At 28.9% G+C, this 16,722-nt stretch overlaps 2 protein-coding genes across 2 annotated transcripts; one reads left to right on the forward strand and one right to left on the reverse strand.

The window, feature by feature from the left end:
• The first annotated feature begins 350 nt into the window (after positions 1-350).
• On the forward strand, positions 351-2,437 carry LOC137810195 (homeobox-leucine zipper protein ATHB-40). The gene is made up of 3 exons (XM_068611346.1): positions 351-579; positions 662-981; positions 2,052-2,437. The coding sequence occupies exons 1-3, from the start codon at positions 489-491 to the stop codon at positions 2,292-2,294; spliced, it is 654 nt and encodes a 217-aa protein (XP_068467447.1). The 5' UTR covers positions 351-488; the 3' UTR covers positions 2,295-2,437.
• A 6,137-nt stretch (positions 2,438-8,574) lies between these two features.
• LOC137810196 (HVA22-like protein k) lies at positions 8,575-12,836 on the reverse strand. The gene is made up of 9 exons (XM_068611348.1): positions 12,793-12,836; positions 12,611-12,713; positions 12,270-12,328; positions 12,087-12,184; positions 10,530-10,581; positions 10,229-10,292; positions 9,343-9,438; positions 9,046-9,118; positions 8,575-8,965 (listed from the first exon to the last, which is right to left on the reverse strand). Exons 2-9 carry the CDS (start codon positions 12,641-12,643, stop codon positions 8,853-8,855), a joined length of 588 nt encoding a protein of 195 aa, XP_068467449.1. The 5' UTR covers positions 12,644-12,713; positions 12,793-12,836; the 3' UTR covers positions 8,575-8,852.
• Positions 12,837-16,722: the final 3,886 nt, after the last annotated feature.

Raw genomic sequence — 16,722 nt, forward strand, 5'->3', positions numbered from 1 at the left:
TTTTATTATATAAAACAAATAGTTATTTAGCATTTAAATTTGAAGAGCCATTTAAAATATATAATTCAATACTTTTCGTACCAAATATTCGTAAATACACAATGAAAACCACTTATTATATGCCCCGTACGTATAATTTGCCTATGGTCTATTGTGATGCGTCCCTACGTATTTTATTTGCTGGTGTGGCTTGTGTCTTGACAAGCATTGAATAATAAACAGTAAAATCAGAATGGCACATCTGCAAATATGTGTTGAAGTTGGGGCATTTGGGTAGAATGCATTATTCAACATCCTTGAGCACAAACTAAGTGAAGAGGCGTCATTTAGCTATAAATATGCGTAAGGTCTATATTGTCTCTCTAAAAACATATCCTCTTTTTAAGGAGAAGAAAATAACATAACACACTGGTTTTGAGATCAAAGAGATCGAAGCCAGTGGAGAGCGATCGAGCTAGTGTGCTAGGAACGTAACACACCATACCACAATGAATCATCGACCTTTCCAAGACCACATGATGTTCATCTCTCAGTTATACCCCGCTGATGCACCATACACGCAGATAATTGCTCAACAAGGTTAGAATCCACGCTCTAACGTTGCTCTCGGCTACTTCATAGACCTCACTTTTAACTTCTGGTGTCTGTAATTGTTTTTCAGGGGAGAGTAAGAAGCCAAAACGCCGTCGTAGTAAGAAGAACAAAGGAGGAGAAAACGGTGCCTCGGAAGCCAACAAGAAGAGGAAGCTCAGTGCGGAGCAAGTTAACCTACTTGAACAGAACTTTGGAAATGAACATAAACTCGAGTCTGAGAGGAAAGACAAGCTCGCATTGGAGCTTGGTTTGGACCCTCGACAAGTTGCAGTATGGTTTCAAAACAGAAGAGCTCGCTGGAAGAACAAAAAGCTAGAAGAAGAGTACTCAAACCTTAAAAAATCCCATGAAGCCACCTTGCTCGAGAAATGTCGATTGGAGACCGAGGTATACCTCTTTTTTTTTCTTTTTCTCGTTTATATTAAACAAAAATTCAATTTCTTTCCATAACTTGAGGCTATATATTTTGGTTTTCGTAGAAAATTATTCTGAACGCAAGTATATTTTAAAAGAAGAAATCGTACACAATTAACGAGCGAGAGGCATTTCATTGGCCCATATTCGTTCTTGTGCTTAGGAAACTTTTTTGGAAAAAGAAAAAAACTGTACTGAGAGAGAGTATGACTTTATGGCCTAATATTGTGGAAACTGATAGCAGAAGTGGAGGTAGTACGCTGCCTGGAGAGTCTGAAATTGAAATATCTTTGTTTTCCACCAATCAATACTTTGTTACAGAAGCACCACACAGCGTGTCATTTTCTTTTCTGAAAACAGAAACGTCAATTTCGGGTTGTATGTCACCACGTTACATCTGTGTTGGCCTACACAATTTTGTATTCCCTATTCTTTCTTTAACTCCGTAAGTCGTCTCTTTATCTATTTGTTTAGGAATTTTGTTGGAGTAGTTTAGTCCCGTAAATGTTGAAAGAGATGTAGAAGTCTTCGCATGCAACCGGTTCTTCAGGGCAAAGCAAAAGGAACCCCAAGGGTGAGAAAAAACAAAAGAAAACAAAAAAGTAGCAGAAGACCCACCATATGAACGTGCGCATATGAGCTCTGGGCTCGAAGAAACCTAAGTGACACTTGAGTTCTCAGCCATAGATAAGTCATGGGAAAATAAAAATCCAATACTAAAAACAAAGAAAAGAGGAAAAGCCACTAACAAAAGGAACAGCAAACTGCCACCTTAGTAGACAACAAAAGGCACTGTTTCTTCCATTTGTTCGATAAGCTCCGTACAATATTATTAGGACAAGTCACGTTGGGCCTGGAGGCCCAATTATGAGGAAGACACGTACCATGTGTTCCCACGTGAAATGCCATTAGCCTCAGATGAATAATACCTCTCATGTCATGTGTCTTTATTTAGATATATTCCCGAAACAGATCCCCTTGAGCTTTATCTTTGGTTAGATGTTATGACAGTAACTTATTCCATGTGAAACCTTTGGTTGCAGGTTCTGAAGCTGAAAGATCAACTTTCTGAGGCGGCGAAGGAGATTCAGAGGCTGCGAGAGAGTGGTGATAGAGTTCCAAGTAACAGCCCTAGCTCGTCACAGTCACAACAATCACAGTATATGGAGACGGTGGACCCACCATTTTATGGGGTGTTTGGAGTTGATGGATATGATGATGATGTATTGTACGGGCCCGAGACTCAGTGCATGAACGCCTTGGAATGGATTAATCTGTATGTGTAAACCAATAGGAGTTTAGAATATTGTAGATAATGTGAATGATCCAATGTATATTGTTCCTAGCTAGGTAGCTAAGTGTGTTTGCTTGACTATGGTTTGGAATTGGAAAGTATCCATTAACATAATAATTTGCATTTTGACCAAAACTGGTGCTAGTGTATATCTCCCTTCGTTGCAACGTTGGTTCGTGTCAGCTATGAAGACATAGTGGTTCCCTGTGTTTCTTAATTTTACAACAGAATAATAATTGAGCTCGCCTCTGCTGCTTTTCATTGTTCTTTAGGACAAAGAAGTTAATACTCATGCAAATAAAATCAAAGAATAAAGACAAACTCTTCATCGTTTCTATAACAGAGGAAAATATTAACTATTCACCGTTCCCGTTCCCCAATATTTCTTTCTTTCTTTCGTTTTCCCCTTACATAAAACGTTGCTTGCATGCATTTATCAACGTTGTTTTTTATATTCAATTCTTTTATATTTTTTTAGTTGTTGAAGATCTCGTTATAGTTTATCAATATTTATACTTACAAAGGATATTATGATATTGAATTAGTTTCTAGTTCTGTTAAGTAAACAAATCAATAAACTATAAATGATTCTCTTCGATTATACTTTACACCTTCTCCTTCTTTTAATTTATTCGGTCTTATTTCAACAACAAATTGATACCAAAAGCCTTTATCTTTAAGGGATAGTGAGTTGAGAGGAATACAAATGGAGGGAGATACTTAGACATTGAGTTCACCACCAATTATGAGTTATGGACAGCAAACATGATTAACTATTTTAAATCTTTGGATCTTAGGGAGGCAATAGAACAAGATAATGATGTTCATGAGTTGGTTGAAAATTTTATCCTGCCTCAAAATGAAATATCGTAAGGAGAGAAAGAAAAAATAGGCAAAAAAATATATTTTTTTTTATGTCAAAAATTATTTTTACAAGAATTATAAATTTCAAATCTGTCATAGGCTTTGAGATTATTATCTCAAAAAAGAATACCAGAATCTTTTTTTCTTGTGAAAATACCAAAAGCATGGTGATTAATTAGGCTAGTTACTATACACACAAAATCTCAATTTTGAAGAAGGCAAAAAGACTTATTAACTATCATCTTGGTCGAATTGGTAAATGTTTGAAATAAAGAATAATAATGAGATAAAATGACACTTCACAAGGTATTTTTTTTACGCAAAAGCACAAAATTCTAAAGATAATGAAAATAAGATGAACAATAAATAAAAGAAAAAATGCTCTAACAATTGGCGGTAAGAATTTTCTCCTTATCTACATTGTAAAAAGAGAAATCATCCAAAAGACAAATATTAGTGAAAGTTACATGTCTAAATGTAGAAAATGTGGTAATTTGAAACTCTTTGTTGTAACATATTTTACTTCAACCATTCTTATAGTGACTCATATTAATTAATATATATATATATATATATATATATATATATATATATATATATTTAAAATCACTTAATCAATAGTTGAACCTAATTTTCTATAATTTAATTTTGAATCAAATAGACATTAGCTAATTTAAACTATAGTCTAACACTTATAAATGCAGTATGTGGTTTACACATGTTTGCTAGCCAACTTCTTTAATGTTGATGTGTATTTCCACTACAAGAAAATCATGAAATAAAAACTAATTTGTAGAAATCAAAATAATTAGTTGCAATAGTAACTAAATTAGAGACCATTTTAGAAGCTAAAAAGAAATTTGGTTTCTAAATTAGTTTCTATTATTGTTAAATAGTTTCTAAATTGGTATCTAATTAGCAACCAAAGTTTTTGCTACCAAATTTAGAAACTAAATAATTGGTAGTTAAAACCTTAGTTGCTAATTAGATACCAATTTAGAAACTATTTAACAATAATAGAAAATAATAGAAATTAATTTAGAAACCAATTTTTTTTTAGTTTATAAAATGGTCTTTATTTTAGTTTCTATTGTAGCTAATTATTTTGGTCTCTAAAAATTGGTTTCTATTTCATGATTTTCTTATAGTGTCCAGTACACTCCTACATACATAAATCTTTATTTAAATTCATTAAATATGTGAAATTGAGAAGTAAAATCTTGCATGTACAAGGTGTGTTAGAAATAATTTCTCCAAAAGTATTTTTACAACAAAAAGTTCTTTGTAAGATAAAATTAGTTTACGAATTAATTTATTCATAGAAGTTTTCTAATTAATTTTTTCAAAATAATGATTTTAACTCATACATAATATAATTTTAAATTATAAAATATCTTATTTTATATTATTTTGCAAAAGAATTTAAGCACGCCATATCCAGTTTACTTTGATGTCCATTAATTATTATTATTTTATAATTTATAAACCATATTTTAAATTTGTTTAAGATATTTTTATTTAAGCCCACACTGCTAACGTAGGACCGATGCAGATGGATTATTTTTAGATGCTTTTTTATTTCATATATAATGTGGACGGAATGACATGTACATTTAAAATCAACCTTCTAATAATCCATGAAAAAATTATTTCTATAAGTAGACGAATGCAGTGAATTTTTTATTGTTCAAGCTAATTTATATTTGAATTAAATTGAAACTTTAAATACTAATTTAAAAATGAATTATTTACTTGCATTTAATTAATTACTTTCTTTATCCTATATAATATTTTGCTTACTTTTTTGTTAATTCAGATTAATTCAAGGCGAAGTCGTGAGACACTAATGAACCAAATTCATAAATAATAAAATGTTGTCTGATATAAAATTTAATACACACAATTGTAGTTTGTATTTATAATTTTTTTTTTACTACATGTATAAAAGAGAAACCAGCTTTGATTTGAAGATTATAATTTCCTGTTGCAGTAGATGTTATAAAAAAGATTATCAATTTTTTATAAATGGCCCAATCTTATTATATATTGGGCTCTTATAATGGGCTTAGCTAAATCTAGCTGGGCAAATGCTCCCTGCACCCAACACTTTTGAACCCAACACTTTTGAACCTGCATCCAACATAATTTCAAAAATTCCAAAAATACCCTTTATTCCGGAAATAAAAATCAAGAATTGAAAATAATTGCATTCCAAAAAAATAAATTTGGAAGAGACTTTGTGTTTCGGATATAAAAATCCAGAAAAAAAAATTAAAATTCCATTCCGGATAAAAAAATCCGGAACTGAAAATAATACATTTCAAAAAAATTTATCTAAAAGAGATTATTGTGTTTTGGAAAATGAAGTCTGGAATGTAATTTTATATGCACCCCATTTTTTTATGGATATTTTCGGTTTTTTCCTGTGGGTGCAGTGATATGGTGCAGGAAGCAATTGCCATCTAGCTGGTTGAGACGGGACCTACTATATATACGTAATTTCTTTCTGCAATTTCCATGTGTGTATTTTTTCTTTGTCGTCACTTTGTTTATACATTGCGCCATGTTTGAATGGATTCAAAGAAGAAAGTTTACTGAATTATATAATTTAAAATGTTTTTAGATTACATGGAAAAATAATAATAAAGAATGTCTTCCAAATTTTATAATTTGGAAATTTTTTTTTCATGTAAAATATGATTTTTGAATTTCACAATTTAAAAATAAAAAAGTTTATGAATTGCGCAGTCTGAAATTTGGATTATGTAATTTGATTTTTTTTTCATGTAATAAATAGTTTTCAAATTTCTCATTCTAAAAATCATTTTTTCATATTTATAATGGTATAAATGGAAAGTATGGTAGTGCAAAAAGAAATCTCTTATATGTAAAATGGGACTTTCTTTTTAATTACTAAATTTCACTTCAATCTCATTGATTTTTTTTTCCATCCTATTTATTTTTAAAAAGGTCCTATTTTACTTAACTTTCACAGAACTTAAAAAATAATTTAAAATTGAAGTTAAAAATTATCAATTGAATTATTTTTTAATAGCTTTATTTTACTTTAAGAAATAATTTAATTTTTTGCATATATTATTCCCACTCTCATAATTTGACACAAAGAGGAAAAAGGGGAATTCCATTTTTTAAATAAATTATTTATTTATACAACTTATCATTTTAAAGTAAAAAAGAAACATAAAATAAGATTAAGATAAACATTGTCTAACGAATTGAGCATAATTAGTTTTAGAAGGACAGAATTTAAGTAAAATGTACATGAAAGGCATAAAATTAATTAATATTTTGAAAACTGAAGTATAAATTAAACACTGGAGAGAATAAAATATTTCTTACAATATAGGAAATGAAGACGTAAATTTATAATAAAAAGTTGGATAACTCATGTGGCTTATTTTATAAATAGTTATAAATCCAAAGACAATGGTTGTAAATTTACATAAATTGATGTTTTACACTAGTAAAAATAAAAGGACCAAATGGTCATTTTAATGAATGAAATAAATTTATCTCCTTATGCATTTATATTATACTTCAAACATTTTTACGTTTAATACAAAATAAAAAATGAATTTTTCAATCACTTATTTATATAAAAAAAATTAAATAATTTTTTTTTATCTCATTTCAAGATCAATTTTAAATATTTGCTCTTATCATGATCTTGCATTTTTATCTCAACACATTTATCATTATGTGTTCATAACAAGATATTGTTTTATAAAAGTCGTGATGAAATGAACTCATTTAAAAAAATATATATATTAGAATATTGTTACACATTTAATATATCGATATAATATAACAAATTTAAAAATTATAATGTTAAACTGTGAAAGAAACAATTTGAATGGTGAAATTTGCAAAATAATAATGTGATAAAATATGCTATTGAACTTAGTTTCCAGAAGTATAAACAAGGCTTCATCTGTTTGCTTCGCACTGGAAAATTACTGTGTCAAAAAGTCCCCGCTATGCTAACGTACCTATTGTTCGAAATATTTTTCTGGTGATATAATTATCTAAACTGTATAAGGCATTTTTTTTCTATTTTTTACAAAATTTCATCAACACTGTTAAAAGTGGTTCAGAGGGATGAGATAATACTAACCAAACAGGTTTTCCGTTTAGAATCGGTACTTCTGCTCTCAATTGTTTAAAGTAAATTAATAAATATTAACATCGTTCCAGAAATCTACTTGGTTCCTTATTTTACACCTACTTTTCTGTTGCTTCAATTTTCTCAATGAAAGTAAGCACTTCATTTTTTTCCTTCATGTTTCTTGAAATCTCATATGAGTTGTACTTCGTTGTAGGATTCAGCTGCAAAACAAAAAAGGAAGTTTTGACCCAGTGCTACTTGATGGTATGCACAGAACAAACAATTCTGTGAGTACTATTCCTCAATCTTCAGCATTTGGAAAGCAAGTTGGGTCAATGTCAGCAAAAATTAGAAAAAATCAATATACTGCCTCAGGAGCTGTTACTCCTCTCCTCCAACCTTAATGTGACGTGAAGTTGCACTTGTGACCAGTGGATACAAGTATGATTCCCAGCTTAGTTTTTCCTAAAGAATAAAGTGTATCATCTTCATGCTTATTTTAGTTGACACGAAAAACATTTGCTTGTATTTCTCATAGACAGATTCATTATTATGTTGCTGCAACTTTTCATTCTTTTACTTCCTTTACCTAATTGATTACTTTCCTTTTTCCCTAACCCGTTTACAGTTTTAGGACGAAAATGAGCTGAAAACAGATGAGGAAACGATTAATAGCCAGGAGGTCTAGACTACGCAAGCATGTGTGTCCTTGAGGAACGGTCCTTAACTGCTTGATGTTTGGAGGCTAAAAAGCTGTATTTATTTGACTATATTTAATGCTACAATTTTACAACATCGGATGTGTCCTACGTTTCTTGTTCCAACCAGGCTGAGTGGTTGAGTTGCTAGAAAGTAAGAATCGATCACTCAGAGAAAAGCTTCAGAGAATGTCTTGACGAATGCAAATACCATCAAAGTAATTTCCATTTTAATGACCATTCTGATCTCAGAAACATTAGTGCCGTATTCCGCAATGAAAGTGCAGGTTGTAACAGGTCTGGATTCTAGACTTGCGACTTCTTCCAATGTGGCAGTACGTTTTATTCCACAGGGAAGAGGTACTATAAGTGATTTTAGAAAAGAATTACTGTTAGGAAAAAAACTCCTTTTATAATCTATAGATTGGTTAATAGTTTTGGTGGCAGCATAATGAGCTAATGTAGATTATCACCTTTGGTATCGACGCTATACCCTTTTATTGCAAGAAAAATTATTCATGCATATAATATTTATAGGCATAATCAACAAAATTTTAAGATAATATTAAAACAATTTAAGAAGATTTAAAATGTAATTCGTCTAAATTTTTTAATTATTTATACCAATAGATATCATATTTACATAAGCATTACCAACTAAGGTCCTTTGATAGTGTCGAAAAACATTTTTTTACATAATTAATATACAAAAAAGTTTCTTTAATGTTACACTGAACAACAATTGTCCCGGTTTATCCTAAACTCAAAGATTGCTGATATTGATTACCTTAAAAAAACTAATTAAGAAGTCTAGTCTCTCTTACACCACGCAGTTCATGGGGTCTTCTGGGGACAGCACTAATCAGTGATTATGGTCTTGGTCAGGTTCAGTATCAGAGGGCACCGCAGGGTCTTCAGCAGAACTATGTTGCTGCGATCTATCTGATTCATCAGTGCCTCTCAGCAGTTTTTCCGCTGCATTCAATTTGTAGTTTAGTAACATAAATGGGTAATAAGAAGCAGAAATTGCAAAGGGTAGAAACAAAATGTTTCACCTGATCCGGTAATCTTTACTACCATGCTCTTGACAAGCTTGAGCTCTGCTTGGTATGAATTGACCAGTTTGATCTGCATGTGTAACAAGTCAAATTCCACGGTTAAATACAGTCGTTCACAAAAGGTGAAAATTATCGCTATATTTGAAAGAGGAGTCAGAAAAAAGTTCCCCTTTACAAGCTCTTAACAGATAGACACCAATAAATTTGATATTTGGAAACTGGAATGTAAACACGCAATTTTACTAGATCATGAGATTCTTCTTAATCAAGTAACTAGCGGTGTACTAGACATACCACTTCACAATATGTAAAACCCAACACTTGATCAACTCGCGCTTGATGCCTCAACAAGAAGGGGCGCAAGTGGTTCGCATATAATTGCTTTGCTCCCTGTTTGAAGCAAGTAGTTTTCAGCAAAATAAAATAACAGTATAGAGGCATCGAAGAGACAAATTGTCAACCATAAAACATATTATATAAGGAAACGTAGTGACATAAATAACAACAAACAAATACAAAATCGGAAGATGGAGGATAAAAAAATTGGTAATAACTTAAAAGGGAAATTCCTCCAAGAAATTACAGTAGACAAAAGATTATAAATCTATGAATTAATTTATGATTAAGAATATGGCAAGAGCAAACTGACAATATGCTGTCTAAAAATAACATCAGAGCTTCATCTAAATGCACAATTACAATTTAACAAACAATTAGTAAGGATATTAAAAACATTGAACTTTGTACATGTAGCAAAATTCACGCCCCTAGCTTACACTATTAGATTTAAGCAGTTTCATGTCAAAACTTTTCTGCCCAACTTCAAATGCAATTCAGTAGTTTTATACATTAGATGTCTCTTTTGCCTCCCTAATAAATGGTGATATAGCTTTTTCCAAATCATGTTGCTCTCACTTGCTTAGAAAAAAACAACACCACATGCCTAGCAGAAGAAAATTAAAAAAGAAAATCAACTCTGGCAAAGAAAATGACATGCTTATAAAAACTGCAGATTTGTTTTGAAATATGGAGATACATGACCAAATCATGGTAGAAGTAAAAGCAAATTAAGAAAAATAGGATGAGAACTAAGGGAAAAAATAGCACAGGAGACATAAAAGGAAAATACAGTTACAGATGGGTCAAAAACATAGAGCCAATCTAATTTTATGGAACTCACACTGGTGGAAGGAAGTTGAAGCCAGACAAGAAATGCAAACTTCAGGTGATAGTACATTGGACACCTGCAAAAATAATTAAAATTACAAGTGATTTAGTCCATTATGAGTCTGCAATTACTAATAATCCAGATGCATATAACACTAACAACCATAAAAGAATAACAAAAAAAATGGAGATAGAATCTTGTCACAAGAAGGTAGTGTATCACACACTGAGAAAAAAATAAAGCTAGAACTCTGAAATCAAAGAGGGTATATACAACAACCCAATTGATGGATTATGAAGTGATCAAACTATACCATGAAATAAGCTTGTCTGTGAACACTTCAACAAGGCTGAACGAACCGTAGGCTGAAAAAATAAAAAAAAGGAGAAAAAGAATCACAATTAATATAATATAATGTGCTTTATGTTCATTTGATCTAGATCCAACAAGTTTTTTCCTTCCCAAGAGTCACATGTCACGCAGGGTCATACGCATATGGAGCATCCAGATCATTGCTCTAAGGCATTCGGTCATTGGAGTTTTGTCCAAAATACACACCATTCTCATGAATTGAGCAGGTTGGGTCATGCAATCAAGTCCAGTGCTGGAAAAAACATTCAGCATATTTTGTGCTTAATTGGTGTGCCTAAGCAATAATGGACTAACTCTGCCTATGGGCTCTAGGTCCCCCTCTCTTCCCATGCATCCAACCCTTTCCTAACCTTTGTTCTGCTCTCTTTCATAACTGACATCATATTGTTCCCTCTTTGTTAGCTGTTTGTGCTTCACTCTCTACCCTTGTGCTTCTTCATTCCAATAGGACACTGTTGCCTTATATCTCTTTTTTTCTTTTCAAGTTGTTACTTCTGTGTGCTAAGTTATTAGGCAGCTGTTGTTGTTGTTAGGCTGCTGTGTTATTAGGTTCCTTGTTACTGTTATTTATATGCACGTTTAAATATAGTCTGGCATTATAGTTTAAGCTTACCATTCTTGATACAATCCAACAATCCTAAACCCCTTTCTATTCCAACATTGAAACTCGAGTTCAACAGAAATTGGTTGTCATCAGAATAGGATGTGCTGTGCTGGCTGTAGGAAGCTATAATACTTAAGGGTAAGAATCAAAGCTCGGTTTTATGATCTAATTTTCCTCTTCTAATATATCAATTAGTACATTGGGTTGGGTTCCTACTCTCTTCTTCAAATCAGCAACAAGTTATAGCAAGTCCAATAACAAACAGTACAATATGCATAAAAGAAGGAGGGCATAAAATTTTATTAATCTCTTTTTCCTGTATATCTTAATCTTATATCGCAATTGAAATGATTTATTGTAAATCCAAACTATAAATTCAAAAGTGTTATTTATTATGAACTATGAAATTTAATCATATAAACAAATATTTATTCTATATAAAACACATGATAAAATACTATAAAATCATGAACTCAATCTAACAAATATTAAAAGATAACTGATTTTATTCTGTCATGTACAACTAAACAGATTTACTCAGCATAAGTACATCCTATAGTCTCGCTATGTAGTATTTTTCAAGAAATGGCTCCACATTTGCTTTTAAGTGTAGTCATCAGGCAAGAAAAAAAATACAAGATAGTAGTACTAGAATGTTTGAGGTGGTAAGTTTTTAACTTTTTTTCTTCTAAATTTTTTAAACGAGAAACCTCACGAAACCTTTTCAGCCATGGGCAATGTAGTAACTCTGGCAGATTCCCCTAAACACAGAACTGGATACACGATGGCAGCCTCGGAGTATAGTTTCTCTTTTTTGTCTATATTTTAATGTCTAATATACGGTTGCTAATCGGAGGTCAAAACAGAAAATAAAAAGGTTAGGCAAATTCGTACCCGCCCAGTAGAGAAGACACCTCTGTTGAGCACTTTGATCTTTACTTTCTATTGCCTTGAAAGTAGAGTACACAGGCAAAGCAACTCCAACACTACAACTGCCAAAACAGATCACCCGTAAAACAACAAATTTGACCAAATACCTCCTTCAAATCATAACTGCTAAAAATGAAAATATCTCACCATGCTGTTCGAATTACGACGTTGGAACCAAGAGGACAAAGGAGTAGACGGAGTCCAACCTGGACCAAATCGTTCACACATACATCAATAACTTAAGCATTCATGACAAACAAAAAGTTCACCAACAATTTTGATGATTAATATATCTCAAATTTCATTGATACAAGCAATTAGCAAAATCGTATTTTATTTGCAATCTGTAATAGTAAGAGGTAATTGAAACGAAGAATTTGGTGGCAGTTGGACGCAGAATCAAAACCCTAGAAAGAAAAGAAACGAAAAGAAAAGAAGAGAAAAGAAAAAGTGGAACGAAAATTAAATCAGAGAGAAGAAGAACGAACTTCGCTTGTTATGTTTGATCCGAGGAGATCCATTATAGTTCCCAATGCACCATTCCCTTCGCTGCGGACGTGCTAGGTAAATCAATCCATACTTTATATGCTTCTGTTTTAATGTTAACCGTCAATAAAAAAACAAAAACATGAACCAGCAAATGAAATTGGAGAGAGGCAGAGACACATACGAATAAACTAAAAAAATGTACCCCCAGATTTGAAACCGCACCTCATATCTTTTAAAATTCCAATTTTATCTTTTAAAATTTATATTCAAAAATATATAATTTAAAATACAAAAAACGTAATTTAGAATATACATTTCGAAAAATAAGAGATGTATTTTGAAGACATTATTTATAAATTTATTAGTTTTTTAATTTCTTGTAAGCTGCTTAATATAAAATTAAAGTGTTAATACAAAAATAATTTTTAATATAAAAATATTTTTAAAAATAATAATATTCATATTTTTTTTTATTTTTATCATATATTTATATTTAATATTAAGGGAAATAAACAGTTATTCTATTATATTTAAGAAATAGCATATACACACAAATTTATCGTAAAACTGACAAATACGGATAAAAAAATTATATGTATCTGATTTTTTAAATATATATTAAGTACTAAATACACATAATTTTTGTATCGGTATTTTTTTTTATGATAAATTTATGCATATCTATTATTTTTTAAATATATATTAAATAATTATTTTTAAATGTATATTAGATATTAGATAAATACGTTTTAAATATATGTATTTATTGTGAATATAATTGTATTCTTATGTTAATATTTTATTATTAAAAAATATTTTAAAATATAAGTTATTATTTAGAATTTTGAGTGAATTAATAAGTTCACTATTTAATTGGTACAAAAAAGATGGGAGTAAATTACACTTTTTTCCTTATTAATGAAATATTAACATTCCAATTGGATATATCCATTAATTAAATCATTATATGAATATTTGGAATAGTTTTTTTTCTCTTGGATTTCTTATTTTGGAAATATCTTCCTATTCCAGAAACACCCTTTCTTATGGAATCTCTATTTTGAAAAACATTCGGAACCTCTACTCTAAAATCACCAAAACTGTCAATGATAATTTTAATATTTCAACGTAGGGGTGCGAAAGAAAAGTGTAGGTATACAAGAAGAAACACCCATCTAAAATAGGGCCAACCCAGTTAAATAACACACTTCGGCCCAACAAATAATGCAGGTCTTCTGACAACGTCTCATCGCGGGGAGAATTTTTTTTTGAGAGGCAAAATTCAAGTATAGCATGACACATATTAACAGTTTCTATTTTATTTCAGTAAATAAAATTGAAATTTCGTCACTCGGTTTGGTATTTTATATAGTTAATCTTCACTGATGACCTTATTTTGTTTTTTTTTCTTTAATTTGATTGTTGTAAATTCAAAGCTAAATTTTGGAATTACATGTAATTTTAATTTTTCTTGACAAACAATAAACATGTTCTTAAAGTATATAATAAATACGGTGAACATGTCTAAATTAATATAGCTCACTTAACATATTGGAGAATTTTTACAAGATTATTTTTATCTTGATATTTTTATACTAAATCAAAAAAGAAAGTTGCATATAATGGTATGAAAGATTGTTATTAAATTTTACAAAAAATATTTATTTTTAAAATATTAAAAAAATCTCAAAATAACCAAATTTCTTTCAATAAATTATTTTTTTCGGCTAGCAGTAAAACATTATGGATAATAATTGATCTTGTTAAAAAAAGTGTTTGTCTATACGTCTTTTGCAACGACTTTGCATAATGCCTGCTAGGTATATCGTAATTATGTATTGACGTCATTTTAAAAAAAAATAACTTAATAATTATTTTTACTAATATAATAGTAATAAACATACAAATTTTGAAAAAATTGCTATTATTATTTTTATATTGATAAAATATTGTCAAATAGCTATATTTTAAAGAAGGAATATAAAGGTATATATTTCATAATTGGAGACTGTTTTTGAGAGAAAGAGTAACATATGTATGTTCTTAAGGAGTTTACAATATTAATGAGACCATATGAAACCTTTCTTATTAATAATTAAAGTGGAAATGTTTGGAGAAATTTATTTTTAAGAAGAAAAAAATAAAAGAAATCAACTACTTTAATTGGTTTAAATATAAATTAATTTACATAGAAATTTACTTACATTATCAGTTTAAATATAACCTGATTTTTAATTTATAAAAAAAAATTATTTCAACTTTTATCTTTTAAAAAATATTTATGGAGAAGTTTATAAAAACAAAATCTTCGTAAAAAAAATTAAAGTAGGATATTTAAGGTTAATTATGTTAAGTAAAAGTTTCATATTGATGCGGACGATGTAAATAAAAATGTTTAAAAAATTGCATCAACCAATGCATGGTCAAACATAAATGTGATCGATATAAATTTCAGATTTTTTTTTCTTTAATTTAATTGGTTTTGGGTTAAAAACAAGAACTTGAAAATATAAACCCACATATTTATACAATATAAGCTAAATATTTTCAACAAAAAATTCTACAAAAAAAATCTAATGTAACATAAAACTTAGCAAAACAATAAAATAAACTAATATAGTTTGAGAATGAATGTTGTTCATTGTTTTATATTTGTTAGATTTTATTTTTAGAGAATTGAGATTGATCATTGAAAATTTGAAATATTTGACTCGTGAGATTGATCACGTTATTATTAATAGTCATAAAAGTAAAATATACCTCATTAAATATTGATTTGTGTTACTTCTGTGTAATAGTTATGGCTAGTAATATAAATATTATTTTTTTAAGTGAGACGTAATGTTATGTCATTTGCATCTATGACTACTAACCAATCTAAAAGATCCTAAATATTCCTAAAAAGTCTATAAATGTTATTTTTTTTTTCAAGTAGGTTGAATTTTGTTGCAATTGAAAAGAATTTTTTGGCCACAACTTGAATTTTGTTTTGCTGCAAAATAATATTTTTTTAAATGAAGTCTATAATTTATGCAATGGTTTATAACAATTAATTTTTGGAAGATATTCAATGTTAATGAGAGTTGTAAATCACTCTCCCTTACTCTAGCAGTGTCAAAAGGAATACATTCAATGAGGACATGTCTACAGAGTCTTCATATGTTTACATGAAAACATTTTTATAATTAAAACATTTTTATATAACATCAAGATATTAATAAATAACATAAAAAATATTACTAAATTAAAGAAAATATTATTAATATGATTTAGTAATATTTCAAAATATTACTTAATATTTCTAAATACTTTTAACCACATTTTTACATTTTCAATAGAGATATTTACAAAATATTTTAATTTTTTTACTAAGTTAATATTGCAAAGAAAGTGCATCACCCAAATCCTTCCGGTAAGGAGGGAAAGGTTAACCACTAGACCAGAGAAGTTCTTTGATCATATTATCAATTTTAATTTTACTTATTATTATTAACATAATTTATACATATTAATATTATATTAACATTATTATTAATATTATTATAAATATTATTATAAATATTATTATTAATATTATTATAAATATTATTATTAATATTATTTTAAATATTATTATTAATATTATTTTAAATATTATTATAAATATTATTATAAATATTATTATTAATATTGTTATTAATATTATTATAAATATTATTATTAATATTATTATAAATATTATTATTAATATTATTATAAATATTATTATAAATATTATTATAAATATTATTATTAATATTATTATAATGAATAGTTTCCAGTGTCTGATTCTTCAAAATTTGATACTGCAAATGTAACCAAAAAATAAATTATGATGATGTATATATGTGATAAGTTAATGTCACTTCACAAACAACTTATTTTTACTTATTGAAATTCATAAAAACAATCTTTAAGAATTGAATAATAATTTCAATTAATGAAGTGCCTTCTAACTTCAATTAATGAATCAACCTCTAAGACCTAAGTTCAAAGCATATTTAAATATATATACCAGTTTAGGCTAAACTCACTAAAAAATTTAATTATATCTATTTATTAAGAATTGAGAAAATATAAAATATTTTATTGA

This window comes from Phaseolus vulgaris, chromosome 2 (assembly GCF_000499845.2).
Source record: "Phaseolus vulgaris cultivar G19833 chromosome 2, P. vulgaris v2.0, whole genome shotgun sequence".
In the NCBI taxonomy this organism is placed as follows: Eukaryota; Viridiplantae; Streptophyta; class Magnoliopsida; order Fabales; family Fabaceae; genus Phaseolus; species Phaseolus vulgaris.

Coding starts and splice junctions, on each gene's coding strand:
- LOC137810195 (XM_068611346.1), top strand. CDS start 489: ATGAATCATCGACCTTTCCAAGACCACATGATGTTCATCTCTCAGTTA. Junction 580..661: donor GCAGATAATTGCTCAACAAG/GTTAGAATCCAC, acceptor ATTGTTTTTCAG/GGGAGAGTAAGAAGCCAAAA. Junction 982..2,051: donor AATGTCGATTGGAGACCGAG/GTATACCTCTTT, acceptor CTTTGGTTGCAG/GTTCTGAAGCTGAAAGATCA.
- LOC137810196 (XM_068611348.1), bottom strand. CDS start 12,643: ATGGATCTCCTCGGATCAAACATAACAAGCGAA. Junction 12,329..12,610: donor GATCAAACATAACAAGCGAA/GTTCGTTCTTCT, acceptor GATTTGGTCCAG/GTTGGACTCCGTCTACTCCT. Junction 10,582..12,086: donor GTGTCTTCTCTACTGGGCGG/GTACGAATTTGC, acceptor TTATTTTTTCAG/CCTACGGTTCGTTCAGCCTT.